The 24619-nt window shown below is 46.3% G+C and overlaps 1 protein-coding gene across 1 annotated transcript in view; it reads right to left on the reverse strand.

The window, feature by feature from the left end:
- rasgrf1 (Ras protein specific guanine nucleotide releasing factor 1) overlaps positions 1-23956 on the reverse strand; it is a 30878-nt gene extending 6922 nt beyond the window's left edge. The window contains 19 exon segments of the mRNA XM_048973238.1: positions 97-203; positions 299-469; positions 2942-3061; positions 3209-3579; positions 4144-4392; positions 5330-5412; positions 5965-6107; positions 6222-6285; positions 7561-7721; positions 8489-8607; positions 8786-8895; positions 9468-9661; positions 10018-10097; positions 10210-10463; positions 10730-10822; positions 11884-11916; positions 11918-12032; positions 15844-15950; positions 23376-23956. Of these exon segments, the coding sequence (XP_048829195.1) occupies positions 97-203; positions 299-469; positions 2942-3061; positions 3209-3579; positions 4144-4392; positions 5330-5412; positions 5965-6107; positions 6222-6285; positions 7561-7721; positions 8489-8607; positions 8786-8895; positions 9468-9661; positions 10018-10097; positions 10210-10463; positions 10730-10822; positions 11884-11916; positions 11918-12032; positions 15844-15950; positions 23376-23651 (2850 nt within the window). The 5' untranslated portion in view covers positions 23652-23956.
- Between the last annotated feature and the right edge of the window lie 663 nt (positions 23957-24619).

The raw sequence follows: 24619 nt of genomic DNA on the forward strand, positions 1-24619 counted from the left end.
TAGGTGGAGCACAGAACCCCCGGAAGGTGCCCTCAGCTACATATCGATACCAGAGACAGGCACCACTGCAGCAGTGGCCCAGCATAAGTGCTCTACCTGCGAATGCTTGGACACCCAGTGCCGGAGAACGTTGAGGACCCTGTTGGTGGCGGCCCGTCGGATCACGAATTCCTTATCGCCGTTTCTCTGGTCGGTGGGAAAACCTGATGGTAGGGGGATAGATGATGAGCAGGTTAGCTGGGGAGTCTGGGATGACGCCCTGCCGTCTCCTAAGGGTGGAGTGTCCGTGCCGGCTTACCTGTGCTGGCCAGCGACATGCGACGGTATTTCTCCTTGGTGGGAGTGCCTTCGTTGGCGCCGGCGGTGGCAATAGCAAAAGCCGAGGCGGCGGACAGGGCACTGCGCGTGTTGTCCAGCTCGCGGCAGGATGACACCACCATGCCATTGTTGTAGGAGAACAGAGAGAATTCTGGCAGAAAAACAACAGGCTTACAAGCAGGTAAGATAAGGTAAGCGGCACACACTTACAAACAGGCGTATGATGAAAAATAGCAATGTAAAGCATGTCAGAAAAGACTTCTTACTACTAACTAGTTGTCAAAAAAGAATATTTGAAAGTTGAAAGTTGTTCCACTCAAAATACAAAATATAAATATAAATCAAAATATACTTAATAACACTTCAATCTATTCATGTATTGTTGAGAGCTGCTTGTCTAGTGCAGAGTCACAGTAAATCTGGAGCCTATCCCACAATGCACAAAGTTAGGGAACATAGAGGGGACAGGGGATACCCAACTAAACCACAGCACTTGCAAAATCAGCATCAGCAACTGTGACACAGCAGTCCACCCAAATGGAAACCTCCACACACAGGGATAGGATGCTACTATTCTTAAAATATATAAACGTAAAGCCTATTACATAAAACGTGCCCTAGAATAAATGCTACTTCCCCTCCCCTTACTGAAAAAATGGTTCTGGTTCTGAACTCACATTAGCATACACACCAGCATTTATGGTGATATGATTTGCATGGATAATGGTAGTAATTAAAACCACATCTCTGTGGTGAGTTGACCGGTAGTTAATCTAAAAGGAATGTTAATAATGTTCAGGTGTTCTGTCAACAGCAGGCAAGTGCTAATCATATTTTAAATCACGTATAAAGTAAATGAATAAACAATAGTACCACATGCTGAACATTATGCGTGCGTGTTCTACACGTCACCAGCAGGGGTCGCCAAAAGAACACAGATTATTAACTGTAGCACACTGCCTCTGCATTTGTCTAAATAAGACTCATAATTCTGCCAGGATGGGGGGACTCTGCTTAACGCTGCGCTAAGATGAAAAGGAAGCATCGGCTCAGTGAATGATTTACAGCAGTGGAGGGGGGTGAAGGTCTCTGTGTTCAATTCATCTTCAGCTATTGACAGACTCTTACATGTCGATGATGGGATCCCCCAGCTCCTTGCCTCCCATAGTACCAAAAGTGTGTTATTGGAGATCTTTGAAGATCATAAACATAGTCACAGTCATCCAAAGCAACGTACTGCACTTTATAAAGCAGTGGACTGAACTGTTGCACCCTTTCTGACAATGCAGAAGCTAACTGCTTATGGTTTACCAGTAACAAAGTGCCATTTATCCGACAGCCATTCAGGAACAGCTAACAAATACAGAGACTGTGTATTAACCATCAAAGTGTCCCACGTAACAGAACACCACCCATCAGAGAGAGTGTACAGACCACCAGGGACAGTGTTCCAGCTAACAGAACACCACCCGTCAGAGAGAGTGTACAGACCACCAGGGACAGTGTTCCAGCTAACAGAACACCACCCATCAGAGAGAGTGTACAGACCACCAGGGACAGTATCTCAGCTAACAGAACACCACCCGTCAGAGAGAGTGTACAGACCACCAGGGACAGTGTTCCAGCTAACAGAACACCACCCATCAGAGAGAGTGTACAGACCACCAGGGACAGTATCTCAGCTAACAGAACACCACCCGTCAGAGAGAGTGTACATACCACCAGGGACAGTATCCCAGCTAACAGACCACCTCCCATCAGAGAGAGCTTGTAGACCATCGGGGACAGTGTCTCAGCTAACGGAACACCACCCATCAGAGACAGTGTATAGACCATCAGGGACAGTATCCCAGCTAACAGAACATCACTAATCAGAGAGAGTGTATAGACCATCAGGGACAGTGTCCCACGTAACAGACCACCACCCGTCTGAGAGAGTGTACAGACCATCAGGGAAAGTATCCCAGCTAACAGACCTCCCATCAGAGAGAGTGCATAGACCACTAGGGACAGTATCTCAGCTAACAGAATACCATCCATCAGAGACAATGTATAAATCATCAGGGACAGTATCCCAGCTAACAGAACACCTCCCATCATAGACAGTGTATTACCGAGATAGTGATATCAGTACATCAGCTAACGGAACACCACCCTTTGGGAACAGTGTACCGCCCACGGCCGACAGTGTTCCACGCTCTAATACGTCTACCTTTGGGGGTGGCAGAGAAGCACACAGATGGTTGCTAAGGTACAAGCCTTCCTGCCACCTACTCACAGATGGCTCTGGAGTTCCCTGCACTGAGTGGGCTCTTGACGCAGGGCAAAGGGAATCTGCATAAATCGTGCTTTACCGAGGTCTGTTCCCACAGCACACCAGTGCGTTTTCCTCCGTGTTTCTGCAAGTTGCGAGGCCGAGGAGACACCGCCAACACAGCCACGAAATCCCTTATTGACAGGGATCGCAGATTCCACGCTAGACGTCAGCAACGCAGCTTACCCCGAGTGCAATAAGGAGATCTGAATTATGCAAATTCACAAGTGCAGGAAAAGAAATTAAGGTTCTGTTGTGTTCTGCTCAGGGGTCTGAGGTAGATTTTGTGGCCTCTTTGTGAAATCCTACCTGAGGAACTTTTGCTTTTGACGTTTTTAGGAGTAGTGGGTGACTTGGTGGGCGACGTGTCCGTCTCTGCATCATCACTCTGGTTTTGGTCGACATCGCACTCCTCTCTAACTGAGTTATCTGCGGTAGGTTCAAAACACACACTTCTCACTCATTGGAAGTAGGAATCTGAAGTAGATTTTGTATCACTGACTTCCAACACATTTAGAGCTTTTACAGATATGTAATAAAATTCATTGCTGTTCTTAGCTCCCTCTTGGCACCAACCCTGTTTGCAGCGGGCGGACTCTTCAGTCCTGTCAGCTTTGGCCTCGCCCTCATCAGGGATCTTGCTGGACACGCTGCTGGAGATGTAGAGCTTGCTGATATCCAGCGAGGTCTTGCTGAATGGCGACACGGAGGAGTACATGCTGGTGTAGCCGTTGGGAGAGCAGCTGAGAGCAGCCAGGTCCAGGGCCTTTCCACCCGTGATGATAGGGATGTTGAGCGAGAGCTTGCGCCGGCGATTAGGGGACGAGGACTTGCCGATGGAGAGCGGGGGAGGGGAGGAGAACTTGCGGCTCGCCCGTGGAGATTTCGGAGGCTCTCCGTAAAGGAGTTTGTTGTTTTGGCTGCTGGCGAAGAACAGTTCTAGGGATCTGGGTAGAGGGGAGACAGTGCAGTTTTTCAGCGCAGCTAATGGGAATGATTAGACATAGATGGGCTGCCGGTGAGGGATGAAGGAGTGAATACGGGAAGGGAGCCGGGCTTCTGAGGGTGAGCTCTCAAAAGCAGCACGCTAATTTCAGTGGCGAAACACAATGCGGAGAGGGAGGATTGGAGGGCTGCTCGAAGTCTCGAGGCGTTTGTTTGAGACGCGCTGTTGCAGAAAAGCGCTCCCACACAGAGAGAGTCCCCGCTCATGAGCGGCTATAAATAGCCCGACGAGTGACAGTGCCGGAGGCTCGGGCCACTAGCAGCGGCAGCCAAACGGGGGCGGGCTGTGCTGTTCGAGGGCAGTTTCACGGAACGGGGAGGCGCTGAGTCGGAGCTGGGGGCTGGGCGCTAAGAGCTGAGATCAATAATTTAACACTTTAGGTCCTCTGTGGAAAGCGGACTGGTTTGGGCAGGGCTCTGCCGCATAGAGTGGCCCGTTGCCATGGTAACAGAACCAGGAGAGAAAGGGGGGGCGGGCGGAAACAGTCGGCTACTATGGCACACACCTGGCGGGGATGGCGCTGATGGGCTTCTTGTAGATGGCGATGAGCTTGTCCAGCACCACATCGGCGTTGGTGAAGACGCGGTAGGAATGCAGGAAGGTGTTGAGAAAGTCGATGGAGAGGAAGCGCAGGTCCGTCAGCCGCTCGAGAAGCCGCTCCACACTGGCGTAGCGGATCTGCAGCACCTTGCAGGAGTTCATCATCTTGCTGAAGCGGATGTCCACGTCGTCGCAGTACAGGCTGGCATCAGACCTGCTTGGAAGACAGGAGAGGGTGTCACGAATGCACACGGTCTTAGGCAAATGTGCAGACGTGCGCAGTGAAGGACTGTAGCCTAAAGACACAAAAGAACATGCATATAGAGACAGATGCGCAGAGTCACACACAGATTTGTGAGTGACTAAAAATGCCAAAAGTCAGGGTTAGGGTTAGGGTTAGGGTCAGGGTTAGGGTTAGGGTCAGGGTTAGGGTTAGGGTCAGGGTTAGGGTTAGGGTTAGGGTCAGGGTTAGGGTTAGGGTTGACATCCATCCGTCCATCCATTTCTATGGGCATAATCCTCATCCCAACAATGACAACCTCAACCCAACCTGAACCTTATCCATAAGTAACCAGAAAAGAAACAAGACTTTTGGCATTTTTAGTTTCTGGACTGTGCATAAGAAATTTCCAAAGGAGCTCATTTGGGGAGAACTTGACTTATAGCTCAGAGTTATTAATATCTTATCTAGCTCTGATTTAAAGGAACCCAGGGTTTTAGCTTGCACTACACTAACAGGGAGACTATTCCATACTCTAACTACATGCTGTGTAAAGAAGTGCTTCCTCAAATTCGTTTTAAAATGTTCTTCCGCTAATTTCCACTTATGGTCACGGACCTATTTCAGTGGTCACAGATTTTTATAAAATTGAGGTTAACTTTGTGGAGACCAATCTCCTCCAAAATCTCCTCACAAGGTAAAAAAAGGTTCTGGTCCCCACAATATAATAATTTACTATTTACAAACACACACTCACCCTCACACAAACAAGCACCTGTGAGCTATACAGAAAAATAAAAGATTCAGGCCCTCAGACATGCACGAGGTCACTCTCTCTCTCTCTCTCTCTCTTTCTCACTCACTCACTCACACACACGCACACACACTACAGAGGCTGCCAGCCACTGGCACAATCACAACAAGGACTCACTTGATCATCTGTGGAACGGTGACTTTAGAGTTTTCCTCAAAGGCATTCATCATGAGCCCATTGCAGCGGATGTTGTCGATGCACTGCGTTTCGGACAGAGAGGTAGGACATCAGCAAAGGACAGGATGTGCCGCGCCATTATGGACCGAACTGGGCCCAGCCAGTACACATGAATAAAGCTAAAATTATAATATTCTAGAAGTGTACATATGAAGAAAGTGGATGCAAGCTTATTCTAGGAAACAGAAGACAACCATATACATCTCTCTGAATAAAATTTTGGTCAGCAGGGAAATGGCATTAGATTAAATGAAACGAGAACAGAAATCACAAACTTAATAAAAAGCTAAATTGAACTACCCATAATGCAAAGGTATGAAAATCTTTGAATCCATTAAACATTCCCTTTGCCCAATACGACAGTGTGGGGGCCAGTTGATACACAGAGATTTTATAAAACTGGAGAAGCACAACAGAAACCACGCATTAGGAGATGTTTCTGGAGCTTACGAAGAACTGGCTGATAAACTAATCTAGGGCACACGGGTGACTAGGATGTAACGGCAGTCCCTGAAGCCATGCAGTGACAGAGAGATGACCCTGTGACAGTGGATAACTGCGCTGCGCACGCTTGCCTGGCTAATGTCACTGGTCCAGGCTGTCTTCTCCTGACGCGAGGAGGCCACCAGGATGACCGTGAACGACTGGCCGTCTTTGGGCTCCACGATGACCTTGAAATCGAGGTGCTCCATGTCCTGCCCGCTCTTGTCCGGTTTCGCTAAAGGGGCGGAGCCACGAGACATTCATGTCACACTCCCCTGACGTGCTAATGCCAACTTCTTTGGCACAAGGCGGTGCTTTGACCGCCAGGACGGTATCAGACAGGGCTTACATTCATCATCGGTGCCCTCTGGCTCCTCCATCAGGGTGCAGTCGATGAGAGACACCACACCATTCTAGGACAGACAAATGTAGGGAAAGTGATTGCTGGTATTCTGGGCATGTTAGCGGTAGCAAGATCATCACACTGCTGCTACCTGCATCCCTCTTCAGCATCCTACCCACAGCCACAGCAACTTAGCCACATCTACAGCAACCTACCCACATCAACAGCATCCTAGCCACATCTACAGCAACCTAACCACATCTACAGCAACCTACCCACACCTACAGCAATCTACCCACATCTACAGCAACCTCCATGAAGACGCTGCTCGTTTACAGAATGTGGGGCTGGATCCCAAATAGAACACAAGAGTGATCCTCTTTATCACTTTTCCCGCCATTTTGCTCTCCATGAAGCTTGGGTTCGGAGGGGCGGGGGGGGGGGGGGGGGGGTGGGCGGAGGGAGTCACAGCAAAAGGGCAACATCCAAGTTGCTGGGGGTTAAGGCCTTGCTGAAGGAGCTCATGGATGTGCGACTACTCTGCTGAGGCGGGACTCAAACCAGTGACCTGCCGGCTCAGCACACTGACCCACATAATAATCCTAAATGATGTGCTGTTCCCATGCCTGACTATTGCTATAAAATACAGCAGCTGGAACATTTTTTAAAAATATCAAACAGAATATAAAGAGTAAATATGTCTGTCTAACCCAAACTCCACACACTAATCGTATCACTCCACAGAAGGTACGACCACGAGCACCCCAGTACACGATTGGTGTGTGGAGTTTGGTAGAGGGAAATATTAAACTGCTCACTACAAAGTCAAAGTAACTGGATCATGATGTCTGATAAGAGACATCGCTGTTGAATTTTTCAAATGTATTTTTCTGGTGCTTTAATAGCCACAGAAAGAATGTCATTCACTCCCATTTATATTCGAGTGAAGCCCGACATTTCTATGGGCAATATCTCCAAAACTAGGCAACTCCCAGCAGAGTCCAGATGGACAGATGCACTAACACCCCCCTTATCGTCTAAAACATATCTTTTTCAGTTTTGGAATGAAATGCCCCTTCTTAGCACTGACCATTGAAAAGAAGGCCTGGCTCCGATGCTCACACACAGACATCCACGCGGACACACACTCGCACACGCATACGCATATGTTGGGTAAACATATCTTTTTGGGGACCGCTCATTCATCTTATTCACCCCTACCCAGCCCTAACCACAACCATAAGTAACCAAGCAAAATATAAGAGTTTTTGCACACACACGTGCGTATACACACACACACACACAGGTGTGTCCATGCATGGTGGCTCCCTGGGGCATGGCCCACCTTGGTGAGGTGTAGTTTGCCCCCAGAGCCTCTGGTGCAGATGATCAGGTGTTTTGAGAAGAGGAAGCACTGCCTCTCGCCCTCCTTCCTCAGCGACAGCGAGCCCAGACGCCCCCGAGGAATCTTGCCTTTCTCAGTCATAGGCACTTGGATCAGGGAGCCTGTTGTGCAATGGGGGGAAAGGAACCTCATAGAAAACAGACAGTCGCAAGTTGCAGGCAGGTGTGTGTGTGTATGTGTGTGTGGTTTAGGTTTATATTACATTATAGGGGACCAAATGTCCCATTTTTCAGGTCCCCACAAAGATCTGAGAATGCAATCATTAACTAAAAATGCCAAAGCCCTCATATTTTGTTTGGTTACTTGTGGTTAAGGTTGGGGCTGGGTTGGGTTTAAGGTCGTTATTGTTGGGATTACAGTTTTCCCAATAGAAATGAATGATTCCCCAGAAAGATAAAATTACAAACTTGTGTGTGTGTGTGTGTGTGTATGTGTGTGTGTGTGCGTGTGCGTGTGCGTGTGTGTGTGTGTGTGTGCGTGTGTGCGTGTGGGGCATATACAAATTCTTGTCGGACATCTATGGAATTAAATGTATTTTTTTGCCTCTCTCATTAGAAGTTCCCAGAACCCTGTTGAAGAGCTATGACACTTGCTGTCCTTGACTCACAACTGATTTGACTTGCAACTGTCTAATTATGTTTGGTGATGAGAGAAGCAGTCCACCAATACACTTTCGGAACGCACTGTTCCATGGACCCTTACAATACTGCTCAATTTGGCCTTAAGTGTTGTGCCTCTCCAGATAACAGCTCAGGAGTATGGATGGAGTATGGATGGAGTATGGAATGGCACAGGTCACTGTACCTTCCATATTACTACTGGCTCTTTGCAAGGAGGAGTATAAAAGAAGCACTGGGGAAGCTTTTACCTTGTCTGACAAACGTCTGGCTGGTGTCCAGGAGGACCTCGCAGCCTTCAATGATCATGCGCTCGATGGCCAGGTTCTTCCTGATATTCTCTGTCTCGCTGACCTCATCATGCATAATCCTGTGGTGAAACATTTCACATTGAGACCATTCTCTGACCCTATGAGTCCAAAGCACAAACACCGATGGAAACTGTAAGGCAACGAGCCCTTGCTTTGATACAATGAAACATTATGGGTCATGTGACCGATGGCCTGTTTGCGAGCTGAGGATGATGAGGACGTGTATGGGCCACCTACCTAGATAGCTCTTCCAGTTTTGATTTGGCATATTCCAGGCTGTTCCTCTCCACGTGCTCATGTGGGGTGTGCGCCAGCAGCTCGTGGAGAGTTAGGATGTAGCGAGGGATCTGCAAAGTGTGGGGGACGTGAGTGGTGGATGAAGGAAGCTGCTAAGATAGAGAGCTCATCTCTGTGACTGTATCTGTGGGAATGTGTAAAATGACATGTGAAGCATCTAAATCGTGACACCCAGTGTCTGCATCTCAGACTGGAAAAACAGTTTATCACTATAGCAAACAAGTTCAGAACAGGGCCCAGAAACACCCTCATTAGGACCCAGAAATGCCCGGATTAGACCCCAGAAATGCTCAGAGCCTAGGCCCCAGAGGAATGCAAAGCAAATGAGGGCCTTGGCAGGAAAAACAGATCATTATACAACAGCAGGCCCCTGAACAGCTGCTAGACAGCTTATGAAAGAGGCAGCTGGGTAGATGCAACTGGCCAGTTACATGCACAGGTCCTAGAAGAGAAGTAAGTGAGAAATGTGCTGGGAAGTGGGCAGCTTCATCTGGGATGACGTGCTGAATGCACATGGCCGCAGAAGCGATGGAGTGTTTAGGAAAAGGGAACTTCACTGATTGCATTGAGGTATAAAACTGACTTACAAGCTTTAATGGATGGACAAGGAGCGGGTGCTCACCTGGAACATGGGGTAGGTGAGGAACGTCTCCAGCGTGCGCTCCTCGCAGTCCGGCTTGGCCTCGTACTGCTTCAGAAGCTTGTCGAAGTCTCGGTTCTGCTTGCAGTGAGCCAGGATCTGCAGGCTGTACTGGTGGTTCCTCACAAACTCCTGGTAGATGTTCAGCATGGGCAGCAGGATGTCAAAGAGGTCAGCTGGACAGAGAGACACGGCGATCCAAAACATTACATGGTATCTTGCGATTCTTTAATGTAGATTTATTCATACATTCATCCAATCATCTACTGTAGAAACACATCATGTTCTTCTGTTTGGTAAACAAAGAGTAAATTAAATGCAGAGAGCCCAGACACTGGGGTATTATTGTTGTTTAATAGAAATTCCAGAATATCCACCTGTAATCAATAAAGTCAATCTTAGGTTTGAAAATTCAAGGTTTACAAGCAAGTGGTCAGTCCCCCTCAGGGACTCCTGACAGATGTATCCCCAGTTGGAGCAGGAGAAAGTCAGGCAGATATGGTGGCACAGAAGAAGAACTGGTTCCTCTCACCCAGCACAAGGGTAGGCCAGCTGGCAATCCTTGCTTTCAGACCCTGGTAGAAGATCTGGTGCAGGAACATGATGGTTTCACTGAAATAAACAAAGAAATCTAGCACTGGCTTCAAGTCCATCTCCAAGAATGAATGACGGCCATCTGATCAGCAACTTAGCATCTAAGATGAATGTGAAGTGCATCCTGTACCTGTTCAGGAAGATGCTGCTGACGTCGTCATGGGTGATGGGCGGCTTCTTGGAGCTGGCAGCCATGCGTAGGGGCCTCAGGAAGTTGTTGACAAGGATGTGCAGCTGCTGCACATACTCAGCCTCGGCCTCCAGCATGCTAAACACCACTTGGTTGCGCTTGCGCATGCTCTCTGCATGCGGCGAGCGGATGTAGTCCTGGATGATGGTCTTCCACTTCCGCCTGCACATCCACCCGCGCAGGAAGCTCTGCACCTGGGGGCAGGAATAGGACTGTGTCACACATCCACCTGCACTAATTCCTGGTACTTTTTGTTCTCAGCAAATAAAAGGATTCTGATTCTTGATTAAATAAACTTTGAGGTTGTGTGGATGTGTGTGTCAGTGTGTGTGCGTGTGTGTGTTCACAGCTACGTAGTGAGCATGCCAGACCAGATCCAGCTCAGCGAGATTCCCAAGCCAGGCTGTACAACTCAACCACAAGACCATCTGTGACCTGGTTAGCAGGCACCATCACTCACTTTTTTGATTTTCTTGATTTCTGAGTCGTCTTCGCTGGGAGCCGTCGCTGGGTTGGCCTGGATCTTCTCATTGTCTTTCAGTAGCCCGGCAATCTGTCGATAGAGGAGCAGAACATTGGCAAAGTTAACATTTTGCAAGTTCTCCCTCCCCTTCCATCACCCCCTCCCCCACCAATTTCTTTTTAGCTGCATCATCACCCACTTACATCAGCACAGCTACCCATAAAGCACTGTGCCATCAATACATTCCTGCAAGCTACTTGATTACTATACACCCAAGATGCCATGCAGACAACTACACTACCCATTAGTACTGGCAACCCAGAAACCTGCAACTAACTGGCTAACCAGCAGAGGTGCCAGAAACCCACCCACCTGCCCTGCCCCATGTACACACACCAAGGCTTCATATTTAGCGTCCATTACCCCAAACTAAGCGACCACAGGCCCGTTATCTGGTCATATTAGCAGGGTGGTGTAGCATTAGCACAAATATATATGCATTTCCTTGACATATTTACCACAGATCTGCTTTGAAAGAGAAACAAATGCAACGCCTCAATGGATTTACATAGTACACGGTGCAGTGTGCGCACGGTACACTCATCTCCATTGAGAAGGTGCATCGCTAAAGCTATAAAGGAGGCGAGAGCCGCCGAGTGCCCCATTTATTTTGTATTGGCTGAGAGAGTTTATTATGTTTCACAGGGGGCTGCGACAGGTACAATGGGGCCACCCTCATGCATATTCAGCCCAGGGTCATACTGCCCGCTACACATTTGCACATTAAAGCAGAATCACTATTTGATCTGCCCAGTAAAGGATACAGACAGAAAAATAAAATGACTGGAGTGATTTTATATTAGCGGTGATATAAAGTTGGGTCTATCCATTCCCTGTTCAGCAAAACAGAACTCTGTGTAACCAAACCAGAACTGAAGGCCTGCTTCCTGGTCCTGCGGATCCATGAACTTCATTTCCACTTAAATGGTTGTCCTGGTACTGTACATGTTCACTTTTATCTAATTAATGGATGGTGACACTCTGAGATCAGCCTTATCTATATTATCTTTCTGCCTGGTTGGCTAATGTAGCTTTAAGCATGTGACCATCCTGGAGTTTACTGGGTTAAGCAAAAATGGCAAGTGAGTTACCTCAGATTTTAGGCGCTCGATTTCGATTTCCCCCGTCCTCGATTTGTTGTCGAAGTTGCTTGGCAACTGTTTTCTCCGTGTCCACAATCTGGAGTAGATGGAGGTATTTCTGCATGAGAGCCTCATGCTCCGTGGCCAGGTTCCTGTAGCTGAAAACACACGCCCGTCCGATGCATCATGGGCAAGCAACTCCAAAACCTTGCTTTGTCAGGATGTGACTAGAACCATGAATTCACTGACAAGACAGACCCTGAATGTACAAATATAAGGATTCTGGCTAAATTTAGTTTACAATAAGGATAAGACATTAAATGTTGCGAAACTCTGTGTATCTTGAATTCATTAGTTGTATCAGACCTTAGAACTTGACGAACTGCAGCACAGTAACATTGAAAGGACCCTCTCTGCGCTTGGACGTAGCAGATCCAATGTGCTTGAAGCACTAAGCTGAAAAACAAGTGATTTGTAAACCTAGCTGAAACCAGACGGATCCAATAGACTGCTTGAACAGATGTGTGTGCTTGCTGGAGTGTGTAAGCCACTGTACCTACAGTACGTACCCTTCCTATTTCATTTGATTCTAAATGTGTCCTGGCTTCTTTCATTTGCTTGATGGACTCGGTTCAATATCCAGACCCTCAGCCGTGGATGTTAGTGCCCACTTCTGCTTTATTTTGCCTACTTATTTGAATGCTGACATGCAGGCCTTGACCGTCTCTATATCGGTCTTAGATCTGTGCACGTATCTGCGTTTCTCCTGGAATGTGGGGTTCTTGGTGCCTTTGCATGTGTCTTAGGTACAGTCATGTGTTCAGGCCGAATTTCAATATGCGTACTTGACCGTACTTGTGTTCTCATGTACTCGTTTTACGTCATCTTCCATTGCCGATGACCAGTAGCAATACTAAGATCACAAGATCACGGAAAAAATCCCCGGATGTTGGTCTTGCTCCATCCCAAATATCAAGGATGCACTGGGAGCATCCTTGCCAGAACAAAACCAATCTCATGATTCTTTGCGTGTTGCTGTGATGGCGGAGGAAGAAGGCGTGAACCATAACTGTACTACTTTAATCAGAGTTACCTTAATCGAGGTAATGTTTGCATCGCCCCAGTAAGTCCCCTTCTGTTTTTCACTTTTTAGGCTTGTGAGAATGCTGAACTGGAATGGTTAACACCCGCATAGCACGTTTGTACAGAGGTGAAATAAATATGAATATTTTAAGTAGAAACTGCATTTGTGAAAAAAGCACAAGTAACCAAACCAGGAATACTGTAATTAGTCATTTAAACTGGAAATTTGTATTATGTATCATTTATTAAGTACTATGAAATTACAGTTGGTGTAATCGACTGGGTGCACGGAATAGTGGAACATCAAGTACACAGGTACTCATATCTCTCAATCCACAGTTGGTGCGTTCTCTGTCCTCGTGAGCGTGCGCGATCGTTCTTGGAAGGCAAATCTATATGACTGGTCTTGCCAAGATCACAAGTACAGTCTTTGCATGTTTGGTATTGCGATTCACCGTTTGTTTTTCTGGGCAATGGCTGTCTCTTTGTGTTAACGCTTTTGTACATTTGTTTTGGTGTGCGATTGCAAGTATAATTTTGTGTTTGTCTTTCTGCACATGTTGCAGGGAAGTTGTGTGGATGTACATGTTTAATATGGAATTGGCCCTGCTGGTAGAGTTACTGTGTTTCTATGTCTAGTTCCAAATGAAATTTATATTTCTAACTGCAACTAAGCATTGCATTGTACAGACTATAGAGGGTGCTAACAGTCATCGAATTTCTTCAGTAATGGCTACTGCAGCTCCAATTACTCTATAAAGGCATTCCAGTTTTTTAAGGTCCGTTGGAAAGTATTACAATGGGGGAGTTAGCTTTGAAAGATATTATTTTAAAACTGCATTCGAAGCTTTAGACCTACATTTTTAGTGATAAGAAGCTGCGTAATTTATGTAAAATAGACGTTGCTGTGCTGAATCTCGCCAGAGGAGGGAACCAATGAAAATCTATTGACTGTAGGATATCCCCCTGTTGGCCAAACTGCTATCACATGCTCAGTGATTATCGCATAACAACATGACCCATTGCTAGGTAACAACCCCAAGTGTCACAGAGTGTCGCAGGGACCTATGGAATTAGAGCATCCTGAAAAACCGCACCTACTTTGTAACCACAAGGGATAAAATTAGCTTGTGACTCCCAGTTAATAAGTGAACTAAACAAGCTCCAAAGAGTGACATCATAGCTAACTATGGATGCACACAATGAGCACAACAAACTCCAAAGGGTGACATAATCACAGATAGTGGATATATGCCATGAGGCAAACAAAATCTGAAGGGTAACATCATAGCCAACAGTGAATGTACACAATGAGCCAAACAAACTCTGAAGGGTGACATCATCACCAACAGCTGATGTACTGCATGACCTAGACTCCGAAGGATGACATCATCGCCGAAAGTATAAGTACACAATGAGCGAAACAAGCTCTGAAGGGCGATATCATCAACGACAGTGGATGTACACAATGAGCCAAACAAACTCCGAAGGGTGACATCATCACTGACAGTGGATGTACACAATGAGCCAAACAAACTCCGAAGGGTGACATCATCACTGACAGTGGATGTACACAATGAGCCAAACAAACTCCGAAGGTTGACATCATCACCAACAGTGGATGTACACAATGAGCCAAACAAACTCCGAAGGATGACATCATCAGCAACAGTGTATGTACACAATGAGCCAAACAAACTCCGAAGGATGACATCATCGGCAACAGTGGATGTACACAATGAGCCAAACAAACTCCGAAGGTTGACATCATCGCCGACAGTGGATGTACACAATGAGCCAAACAAACTCTGAAGGATGACATCATCGGCAACAGTGGATGTACACAATGAACCAAACAATCTCCGAAGGTTGACATCATCGCCGACAGTGGATGTACTCAATGAACCAAACAAACTCCGAAGGATGACATCATCGGCAACAGTGGATGTACACAATGAGCCAAACAAACTCCGAAGGATGACATCATCAGCAACAGTGTATGTACACAATGAGCCAAACAAACTCCGAAGGATGACATCATCGGCAACAGTGGATGTACACAATGAGCCAAACAAACTCCGAAGGTTGACATCATCGCCGACAGTGGATGTACACAATGAGCCAAACAAACTCTGAAGGATGACATCATCGGCAACAGTGGATGTACACAATGAACCAAACAATCTCCGAAGGTTGACATCATCGCCGACAGTGGATGTACTCAATGAACCAAACAAACTCCGAAGGATGACATCATCGGCAACAGTGGATGTACACAATGAACCAAACAATCTCCGAAGGTTGACATCATCGCCGACAGTGGATGTACACAATGAACCAAACAACCTCCGAAGGCTGACATCATCGCCGACAGTGGATGTACTCAATGAACCAAACAAACTCCGAAGGATGACATCATCGGCAACAGTGGATGTACTCAATGAGCAAAACAAACTCCAAAGGATGACATCATTGGCGACAGTGGATGTACTCAATGAGCCAAACTTGGCACATGAGTCCAAACAGAAGGGGGAAAACCACTAGGAGGGACACAGCTTAGTGTGTTTATTTCTTTATTTTTTAGTCAAAACATTTCATACATCCATTTAGGCAGTAAATGGCACTTTTCCTTTTCCTGGTTGGCAAAACTTTCAGCTTCCATTGATTCTCAGACATTGTGTGTTTATTGCTAATTGGAAGCAGGAAAAAGAAATAATGATGCGGTGATTCTCTAAGGACTAGTCAGAGAGAGCTCTGCCAATGAGAGGCACCCCATCAGTCCCCATCGACGGCCAAATCAGAATTATCTGACATGAGGCACCACCTACAGGAGGGTGCGTGTATTTGTGGGCCCCAACCTCCTTGCTTCCGGACGAGCTGCCCTACCTGGCGTGCGTGATGGCGGCCACCCATTCGTCGCAGTCCTTGGCATCCTCCGTGCGCAGTTCCAGGGGCTTCTGGCTCTCGTGGTTGAAGCTGATCGTAAAGTAGTACTGAACCAGTGAAAGAAAAGAGGGAAACAAAGGAGAGGAGGATGACACTGCGGCAGCAGGGTGATGAAGAAGCAGCCATTCAAACCTCCATTTGCAAAGGACGCAGACGGAAAAACTGCATTGATTTAGTGAAGCTGAAGATCGACTTTTGAGATCCTGGAAATGTGACCTGGAAATATAAGTTCATAAGGTGTCTCAGTTGGCTGGGTCCTTTATAAGATAAAGGTCTTGGCGTAGATATTTAAAGTTCTAGCTGCACAGTGAGGTGCTTCTGGTTGTTTCCTGCAACCTTCTAAACCATCTTCATTAATAAATTATTAGCATTCATTGGACTTCTGTTACAATGGCATCGCTCTAGATGCTCTGCTACTCTTGGACTCTTCTCTACCACGCCGCTACTTTCCGCTTTTTCAGTCTTCAGCAGGACACACGTGTGACAGTGAGTGGCGACTTATTTTCTCAAAAAACTTGCAATCTGATCCTTCGACTCGTTATCATCCGTCGACCCAGAGAATTGAAACTGTTTCAAAATATTACTACAGGTCAAATTCATCAGAATCACGGGGAAAATGCACAACGAGACAATAACCCTGAAAATACCGTAGGTGACAAGTCTTGATGAACCATGTGCAGCTGGGTGATGCTGCCCCCCCCCTCCGCCCCCCCCCCCCCCCACCCATAGTGGAATAGGATGCCTGCATTATGCATGAGGGCCTGCAGAAATAGTTGTCATTTATCAGCAGCTGTTGGTTCTTACACTGCTTTAGACGATAAAGAAGGAGAAAATAAATGGTCGTATGTTTCCTCGTTGTTCATCCCTGTTATAAAGCTTCTGTTAACCCACAGCGCACTCAGCTCCCACGAATAACCCTATAGGGTACATAAGCTGCAAGCTCTGTTCTGGGATGCACTACCTGTTACCTAGCAACTCCTCTCTGCCAATGGCTGGGCTGCCTCCATTTTACACAGGCCCTCCTCTCCATCCCCTGCTCGGTGCTTCCCGCCGACTCGCGGGCAGGCCTCCACGGACAGACCGTACCTCTCCCAGAGCGGGACATTCTGTGCACCAGCGCGCAGATGGCCGAAAAAGGGCAGAGTTCGTGGTATTTTCATACCTGAGAGAGGCTCTGCTTTTTAACATCACAGCAAATTCTTGCCTTGATACAGTTCCAAAAAAAATAAACTAGAAAGCGTTGTGTTTTTAGATGGCAAGTCATAGCAAGACGCTCAGACTGGACATAAAAAAGACGGTGAAAAGGTTACGACCTGAGTTAACTCTTCCTCTCTCTCTCTCACACACACACACATACTCTCACTCCCTCTTCTTTTCTCAATCTCTCTCCCCTTCTTTTGCTCACCCTCTCCTTCTCTCTCCCCCTGTCTCACTGCCCCCCCCCCCCTCCCCATCCCCGAGCTCAGCGAGACTCCTCATGGCTCTGCTCGGCTGGATCCCTCTGGAGGAGCTTTGCCTTAGACGGCGAGGGACGTCTGTTATGTGGCAGAGGGCTCCCCACAGGCAGCGCTCTCTGGATAGTGTCCTGGAGAGCCAGCAAGGCCGGTGCAGGTGATAGGCGTTTCGCTCCCCGCTCTGAAATTGTCGCACCCCACAGGCATTTCCCCATCCCTCTGTGACGGCATGGCTAGCCTACCCAATGGGGAAGGGTAGGACTCAGCTGTCATCAGCTAACCCAGCCTCCTGGAAAAAATCTTGAATCAGTTAATATATTCTAAGTCTACCTCCCCCCCCTCACCCTCCATAGGGTGAATCCCAGTTCAACAAGCTAAATGAACACTGCTTGTCAGCTGAAGAAATTTCAATAAACGATCACTTCACAATTTACTTGAGTCACGTTTGCTCTTTCTCATAATACCACTTCCATAATCCTTCCAATCTCCAAGCAAAACATCCATCAGACTGTTTCTCCATTATCTATTGTTTAGGAATTCTGTTTTCCCAAAACAAAATGGTGGCAGTTCCTTCCAGGTACGCATTCTTCCAGGAACATCCATCTGTCAAAATGCCACCAAATGTGACAGACCCCCGGCATAAATTCTGTTCTCGCTCTTTGGAGCCAAGGCAGACTAATATAAGAGAGAAGGTGTAAATGTGAGGTTTCCCTCTCACAGTGTCCCCAGTGTCGTCCTCATTCACTGCTAGCAGGATTTTTTTCCACCCGCCTGCCTCTGTGTGTGAGGCACGTCCCTTCATCACAGCAGTATATTCCTTTCAAAGTGCTGACGTCGTCAGAAAGAAAAGTCTCGGCGGTACGATTTCCTCCTGTCCCGCCTGACCACATGTGTTACAGCCCCGGCGTTTGGATCGTCGTATGTGCAGATGTTAACTTTAACCTGACAGGGCAGCACCGTCCGGCCCAAACCCCGCGCCCCTCCACAGGACTGCGTCTGGATGGCTTGCTCTGATACTGTCCAAAGCTGTGGGAGCCCTCCTCAGGAATTGCATGCTCCCCCCCCCCCCCCCCCCCCCCCGTTAGAAAGCTGGTAGCAAGCTATCGGGCTGCGTCTCGCGCTGTTGTGAAACTGCAAGGTCATGCTGTGCTGGCAGATACTTACACTTTTCTGTTTTATTATTCATTATGCTTTTTTATTTCAGATTTTCAAAATTCTCACTCTAAGTTTCTTATTCGGGTTTGATTGGATATGGTGCACATTGTCGTGTAAGAATAATTTAACTGGTGATACTTGCACCAATAATGTGTGTAATGCTCCTGTGTGATGGACCATGGGAACGACCCGGACTGGTCCTCGAAGCTGGACCACGATACAGGACGTCAGAGATTTCCACAGGAAGTAAAAAGATGGACGTCCCAGGCCACATTGGTCAAGCACAGCCCTGCTGATAAACGCTGGCACTCGGTGAAAATGCCCTAATCTTCATCATCCAGATGGCACTGGTGCTGACACGCACGTCCATCATCCTTACTCGGATCTCAGTACAGTATTATAGATTCATCCACCCGTCATGAGAGATGGACGGCTGCCGCCACAGTCAGCTCCTGCTGTTGCTTTCCCATTTGGGAAGGGAAAAGGTAAACAGTGTCTTTGTAGGGCTTTTCGGGCCCGTTTCATTTAAAGCTGTCATCTATAATGCATTTTACATGCCTTCATAATGCCTTACAATGGTTGGCATGAGAATTAATATAGCCCTACAGCATCTTCTATTGTCATAAGGCATTATAGTGTTGATTCTAATACTTCCTAAGCTCCAGTGCAGCTCTCATCTATAATGCACTATAGATACATTAATAGTGCATTATAATGGTGGGTATAAGAATTAAGGATGCTTTGTACTGCATTATGAAGGCATCTATAATGCAAGATTATGGATGAGAGCTTCATGAAGCATACGATGCATAATACACATGGCTTTAATGTGTTGTGCCTTTTTCTAAATAATTATAGGCATGTTTATAATGCTTTATGAATGTGTTATAATGTGTTATGAATGTGTTCGTGGAGTCGTATAGCATGGCATTCATAGAAAACCATTTTTTACTTGAAAATATTGGGCCATCATGTCTCACTCAGCCTCAACACAGGAGGATTTCGGATTATTATTGTTTTTCAAGCAAATATCACGAGATTCATATATAACGTGTTAAATAATATCGCTATTTCGTTAAGCAAGGTGAGCACTACACAAAGGACTACAATGATTCATCGGAAAATTGTAATTAGACTCACTGATATATGCATACATTTGTATATGATTTCAGCAATGCACTTTTTGGTGTCTTTTCCACATTTTAAACTGTGCCTGGGAGAGAAATTAGAATGAAACTATTTGAGAAAGAAAAGCAGCTTTCGCCCTTTGACTGGCTGTCACTGATCACTCAAATCAAACAATAAATTAGTGAATAATTAAAAACTGTGAGTTCGCCCAGTGGTGGAGTTATTACAATGGCAGCACAAAGGAAGGAATATTCAGCGTTGTTACTTATTCATCATGAAAGTACAGTTCTGTGGTGTTTCCCCTGCTCTGCTGGCCTGTCCTGCCAAAGATCCTCTTCCTCGCAGACCAGCTCTGTGACAAAGGATAATCCTGGCGACAAAGCCGAAGGAGCCATGATTTCTTGTTTTCTTCTCAACGGTACGTCATGGGAGGCAGCGTCAGCATTATTTATAAGCTGTCATTATGTCAAGAGCATGTTCTTCTGAAAAAATGTCAGTTTGACTGAGGAATTGTGCAAATGCTTCCCTCCGCCTCTGTTTCAGCCAGATTCCAAGGTTTTTTGTTTTTCTACGTGCCTCAGTCCACAGGTACAGACACACCGGTTAGTGTTCCTGCCTCATCCACTGCCACAAGTGTGATGTCATGTAAGAAAATGGCCCAGTTGGTTGTTCTCCTTGCTGGACTAAGATTACCTCACTGCCTACTGGGTCCACAACCTAAAGCCGGGCCCAGAACCGATCTGATACGCAGCCATGTTCTAATAAGCCACTCAGTCAGACCCAGTTCAGAACCAGACCACGCATTTCTGAGCCCCTTTTCACGTAAGTTTCTCTTATGCAAACAGACGTTGCCATGGTAACTGTACGCTCAGCCGTAGTTATTTTTAAATAGGGAATAAGCATGTTCGAAAAGTAGAACACTCTGTCCAAGAATATAATTTTAATAAATGGGAGAAACAAGAAATCATGTAAGGTGAAGAAAAATGATCGCAGGCCTTCTAGTGTCGGGCTTAGAGGTGCCATCGGAGTCTCCATCGCCCAGTTAGAAGACAACCTGGCCACAGTGGTTTCCAAACATGCAGAGACACACCTGGGCCGTTCCAGTGGGCGCAGGAGCGACGCGACACGGACGCCAGTGGAAAGCTCCCCTGCATTTTGTTCCATCCCGAGTCCCCCTTAGTGATCCCTTTCGGCTGAGGTCATGCTGACCATCTCTGATCCGAGGGCGCCGGTGTCCGCTGAGCACGCTCCACAAGCGTGACTCTCTGATCCCTGCCATGATAATTAATCCACAGCGTGGCCCCAAAGTCCCGTTGCTCTTTAATACTCAATACTTACAGAGAAAAAGAAGATACTGTTCTCAGCAACAGTATAGTGAAACTACCGGTGTGTCCGATAATCCGTATGTCCCGAAACTCTTCTTCAAACGAATGGCTTTCTCGGCGTGCCGCTGTGTACAGCTGAACTAACGAAACAAACACAGCACTGCTAACATGGGCAGCGCTCAGAGCTACCAAACTCAACGGACCTTTCAGACATACACATTACAGTACAGTAGCTTTAAAATAGGGGTCTGGACTCAATGTTTTGGTCTTATTTCTAAGCTTGTAAATATTGTCAGCAACCCCTGCTAGTTAGAAGGAACTGGTGCATAGATGTAATACCTGTAACTGTACATCACTAACTTTCTGCTCAAGTCCCATATCTTCTCTGTTTTATATATAACAGGTAGCAAGGACATAACTTTGGGATGAACATTGGGACGGTTGAGGTTTCCACCCATTTCTGGGGGTTCGGACAGTTGTATTGCCCGGTTTTGATTATTGGGGGAGGGGCTTATAACCCTCCCATAATTTATGCCCTTGGCAGGTAACATAGTCAATATCCAATTAGCATAGGCTATACCAAGAATGTGTTCCAGCTATTGAGTTGAGTACTGATGTAGTCATTTTACCAAAGTAAAAAACATGCCTTTGATGTTGATAATACCTTTCCATGAGCAATGAAATCCACTGGCAAACTTAAGAGCACCGGTCAAGGCGAGCAGCTCCCTAAGGCTCATGACTGCTGCTGACAGGTGCTTTGTGAGTTCTGTACGGTACTGTACGGTACAACGAGTGAGCTTCCTGCGCAGACCGGCCCCGGCCGTGCTGAGCGCAGGGGGAGCGGCGCCGCGGCCAGGAGGCGCAGCGTGGGGAGCGCCGGCTCCTCCTGGCAGGAGCACAGTCAAAACAAACGGGGAGCAGCGTCTGAGCGGCTGGCCCGTACAGATCCGACTGTTAAGCCCTCTGCTGCCGGGACATGACCAGGCACAGGATCGGCGGAAACGACACGGATTGCCATCAGAAACAGACAGGGTGCCATTTCGCCCAGAAAAATTACCGACTTATACTTAAGTATTGGCTGGCGACGAAAATGTGTGCATATTATTGGAATATCCCATGTATGCTGTTCAATTTCCGCTGTAGATTTTTTCAACTATATCATTTTGTTACACGATCTTTAAGTTCCCAAAAAGTATATATACCTTTTTACTAAGTTTAACAAAATAATTGTCGCATACTCAATGTTTCGTGTGTGTAATGATAAAATTGTAACAAAATTATGTGAAAGCATTTGATTTATGCTGTCTGTTTTTTTCCAGTAACAATTAGTACAATCGATCATTTCCCGCAACTGATACTTGACCGATGTATTACACTGCGAAAATGTCACGTTTTTTGTACAGTCTGCGTTTACACTTTATTTACGGAAAGCGAGGCGGCTTTTGCCGTCTCATTTACTGGTGATGAAAAAAACATCTATTTTAATAGCGCGTATATTTCAAAGCTTTCAAAGGGGTCTGCACTTACTGCATTATTGTTTTTAAAGTAAAATACCAATGTCGGCTTAAAATTTATCGACACTCCCAAATAAAAAAAAAATAACTGCGACTATACGCAGTTGCCAAGGTAGGATGCTATTAATATCAACATGCTGAATTAAATCAATACGTCAAGCTGACAGTGAAATTGCAGCCGTTATCCGCAAGATGGCGACGTCGAGGCTGCGCTCTATTTAGCTTAATTTGTTCCTTGAAGAAAATAAGAAAAACAAATCTCCTTGCACGTCAACATCGGCCGAACGAAATGTAGCATCATATATTTGGGTTATTTTTGAATAACTTAAAAATTTTAGTATAATCATAAAGGCTTAAATAAGCCGTATAATATTTAAATGTAACATTTTCTATTAAATTTAAAGTTGGTACATTTATGTCGTATTTATATTGCAGATTTTCTGACTGCAATGAAAAAAACTGATCTTATAATTTACTAGCGGCTAGTCTGATGCTGCTATTACATAACACCGAACACAGTGTTAAAGGCTGAGCACCTCTTACTGGTTGCGATTCCAGATACTGGTGCAAGAATCGCAGGAAAAACACAACGGTGTGTTTTTAACATCCTGCTAATAAAGAATGTGCAGAAATTGACTTCAGAGTACTTGATCACACATGCAGAGCTGGGGTACATGATACTAAGCTGATGTCTCCCGCGGTTCTACTCTGTTCTGCGTCTCGTCCGCATATGATGCACGGATGGATGCATGACCGGACACACTGTGCGCATCCACTGGCACTCTTGTTATTGCATTATCACCGGTCTGTCGTGAACATTTCTTCCTTCCCATTTGCCTTTGGTGCTTTTAAAATAAACCCACTTAGCTGACATAAAACGGACAGGTTGCCCCTACCTGTTTTTCTAAGCATTCCTTAGCTGTCAGCGAGGGTTTGGGTGACGGTGCCCGGTCACACACACATCCTTCCAACAGGTATAATCCCGAGGGTCGAGAGCTGGACTCGTTCTCGAAATAAAACAGCATGTTCTGCAGCAAAGCGAACCACTTGGTGTGCCATTTTGTGTTATCCGAGCTCTTTTTGCTCAAACATCCCCGTCTCGTTCCATCCTTTTTTGCCAAAAGACCCAAGTAGGTGACATGGCCATCATTGAGTCGCACTCCTTTCTGCATTTTTTTTATTCTGGAGCCACTGGGGAAATGATGTCGTTAATCTTACATCTTCTCAGTGCTGAACCCCCAAGCAGGCGTGCACTTTCTCGTTCAGCCACGAACTAAAGTACGCTCTGCCCATACGCTGCAATTACGCTTTTGTCTCACGGTAAAAAAGGGTGAAAAAGAACAGAAAGACTCCAGCATCCTAAATTTTACCATTAAAACTTATTCTCTGTTTTAGACGCTGTATTTGCAAACGAGCGTGCTGTCGCATGCAAGTGCAGGCGCTGGATAGAGGCGAATGCTGCACTCTGCCTCACGTGCAAAGTGTTCAGCATCCAAAGCGCGCCGCGTTGAGTGAGGCAACGCGGTCACGTGACGCGCCCCGGGAAAGAGGCTTATTTCAGCACCACGGACAGAAGCTGGACCGGCACCCGGCGTACTACAGTACAGCGCGCCTACAGTTAAAGCATTAACCCCCTGTCTGTGTATGCATTTCAATTGCTTTTCCCCGTTTTAATCCGGGGGCATCAAAAGCGGAAAACAATTTCATTTTTTCCTAAGCCTCTGGCGCGCGAGAGGTTTCCACATTCAGGTATTGAACAAGCTATTAATAGTTATTAATACTAAAAACAATCCCAGTTTACTAGATAGCTGTATTTACCACATATGGGTGCAAAATATGTGTGTGCATGCAGAAGTATATGCATTTATGTATTGTCTAGGTCTAACGTATATGCACGTAAGTGTATGTATGTGTCTTATTAATGTACAGTAGGAATGTCAACTAAATGAAAATATTAAAAATGCATAATTGTATGGACTGAAAAGAATTTGGAGCAAGACGCAATGACAATATTACAGTGTTCATTACTGAACCGATTTCTTATTTAGCATAGAATATCCTACAAATGATGAAAGACAACACATCAACCGTAATCGGTTCATCTCAGTTAACCGCATAGGCATCTATGAAACGGCTAATT

The sequence above is a fragment of the Brienomyrus brachyistius genome, chromosome 13, assembly GCF_023856365.1.
Source record: "Brienomyrus brachyistius isolate T26 chromosome 13, BBRACH_0.4, whole genome shotgun sequence".
Classification (NCBI taxonomy): Eukaryota; Metazoa; Chordata; class Actinopteri; order Osteoglossiformes; family Mormyridae; genus Brienomyrus; species Brienomyrus brachyistius.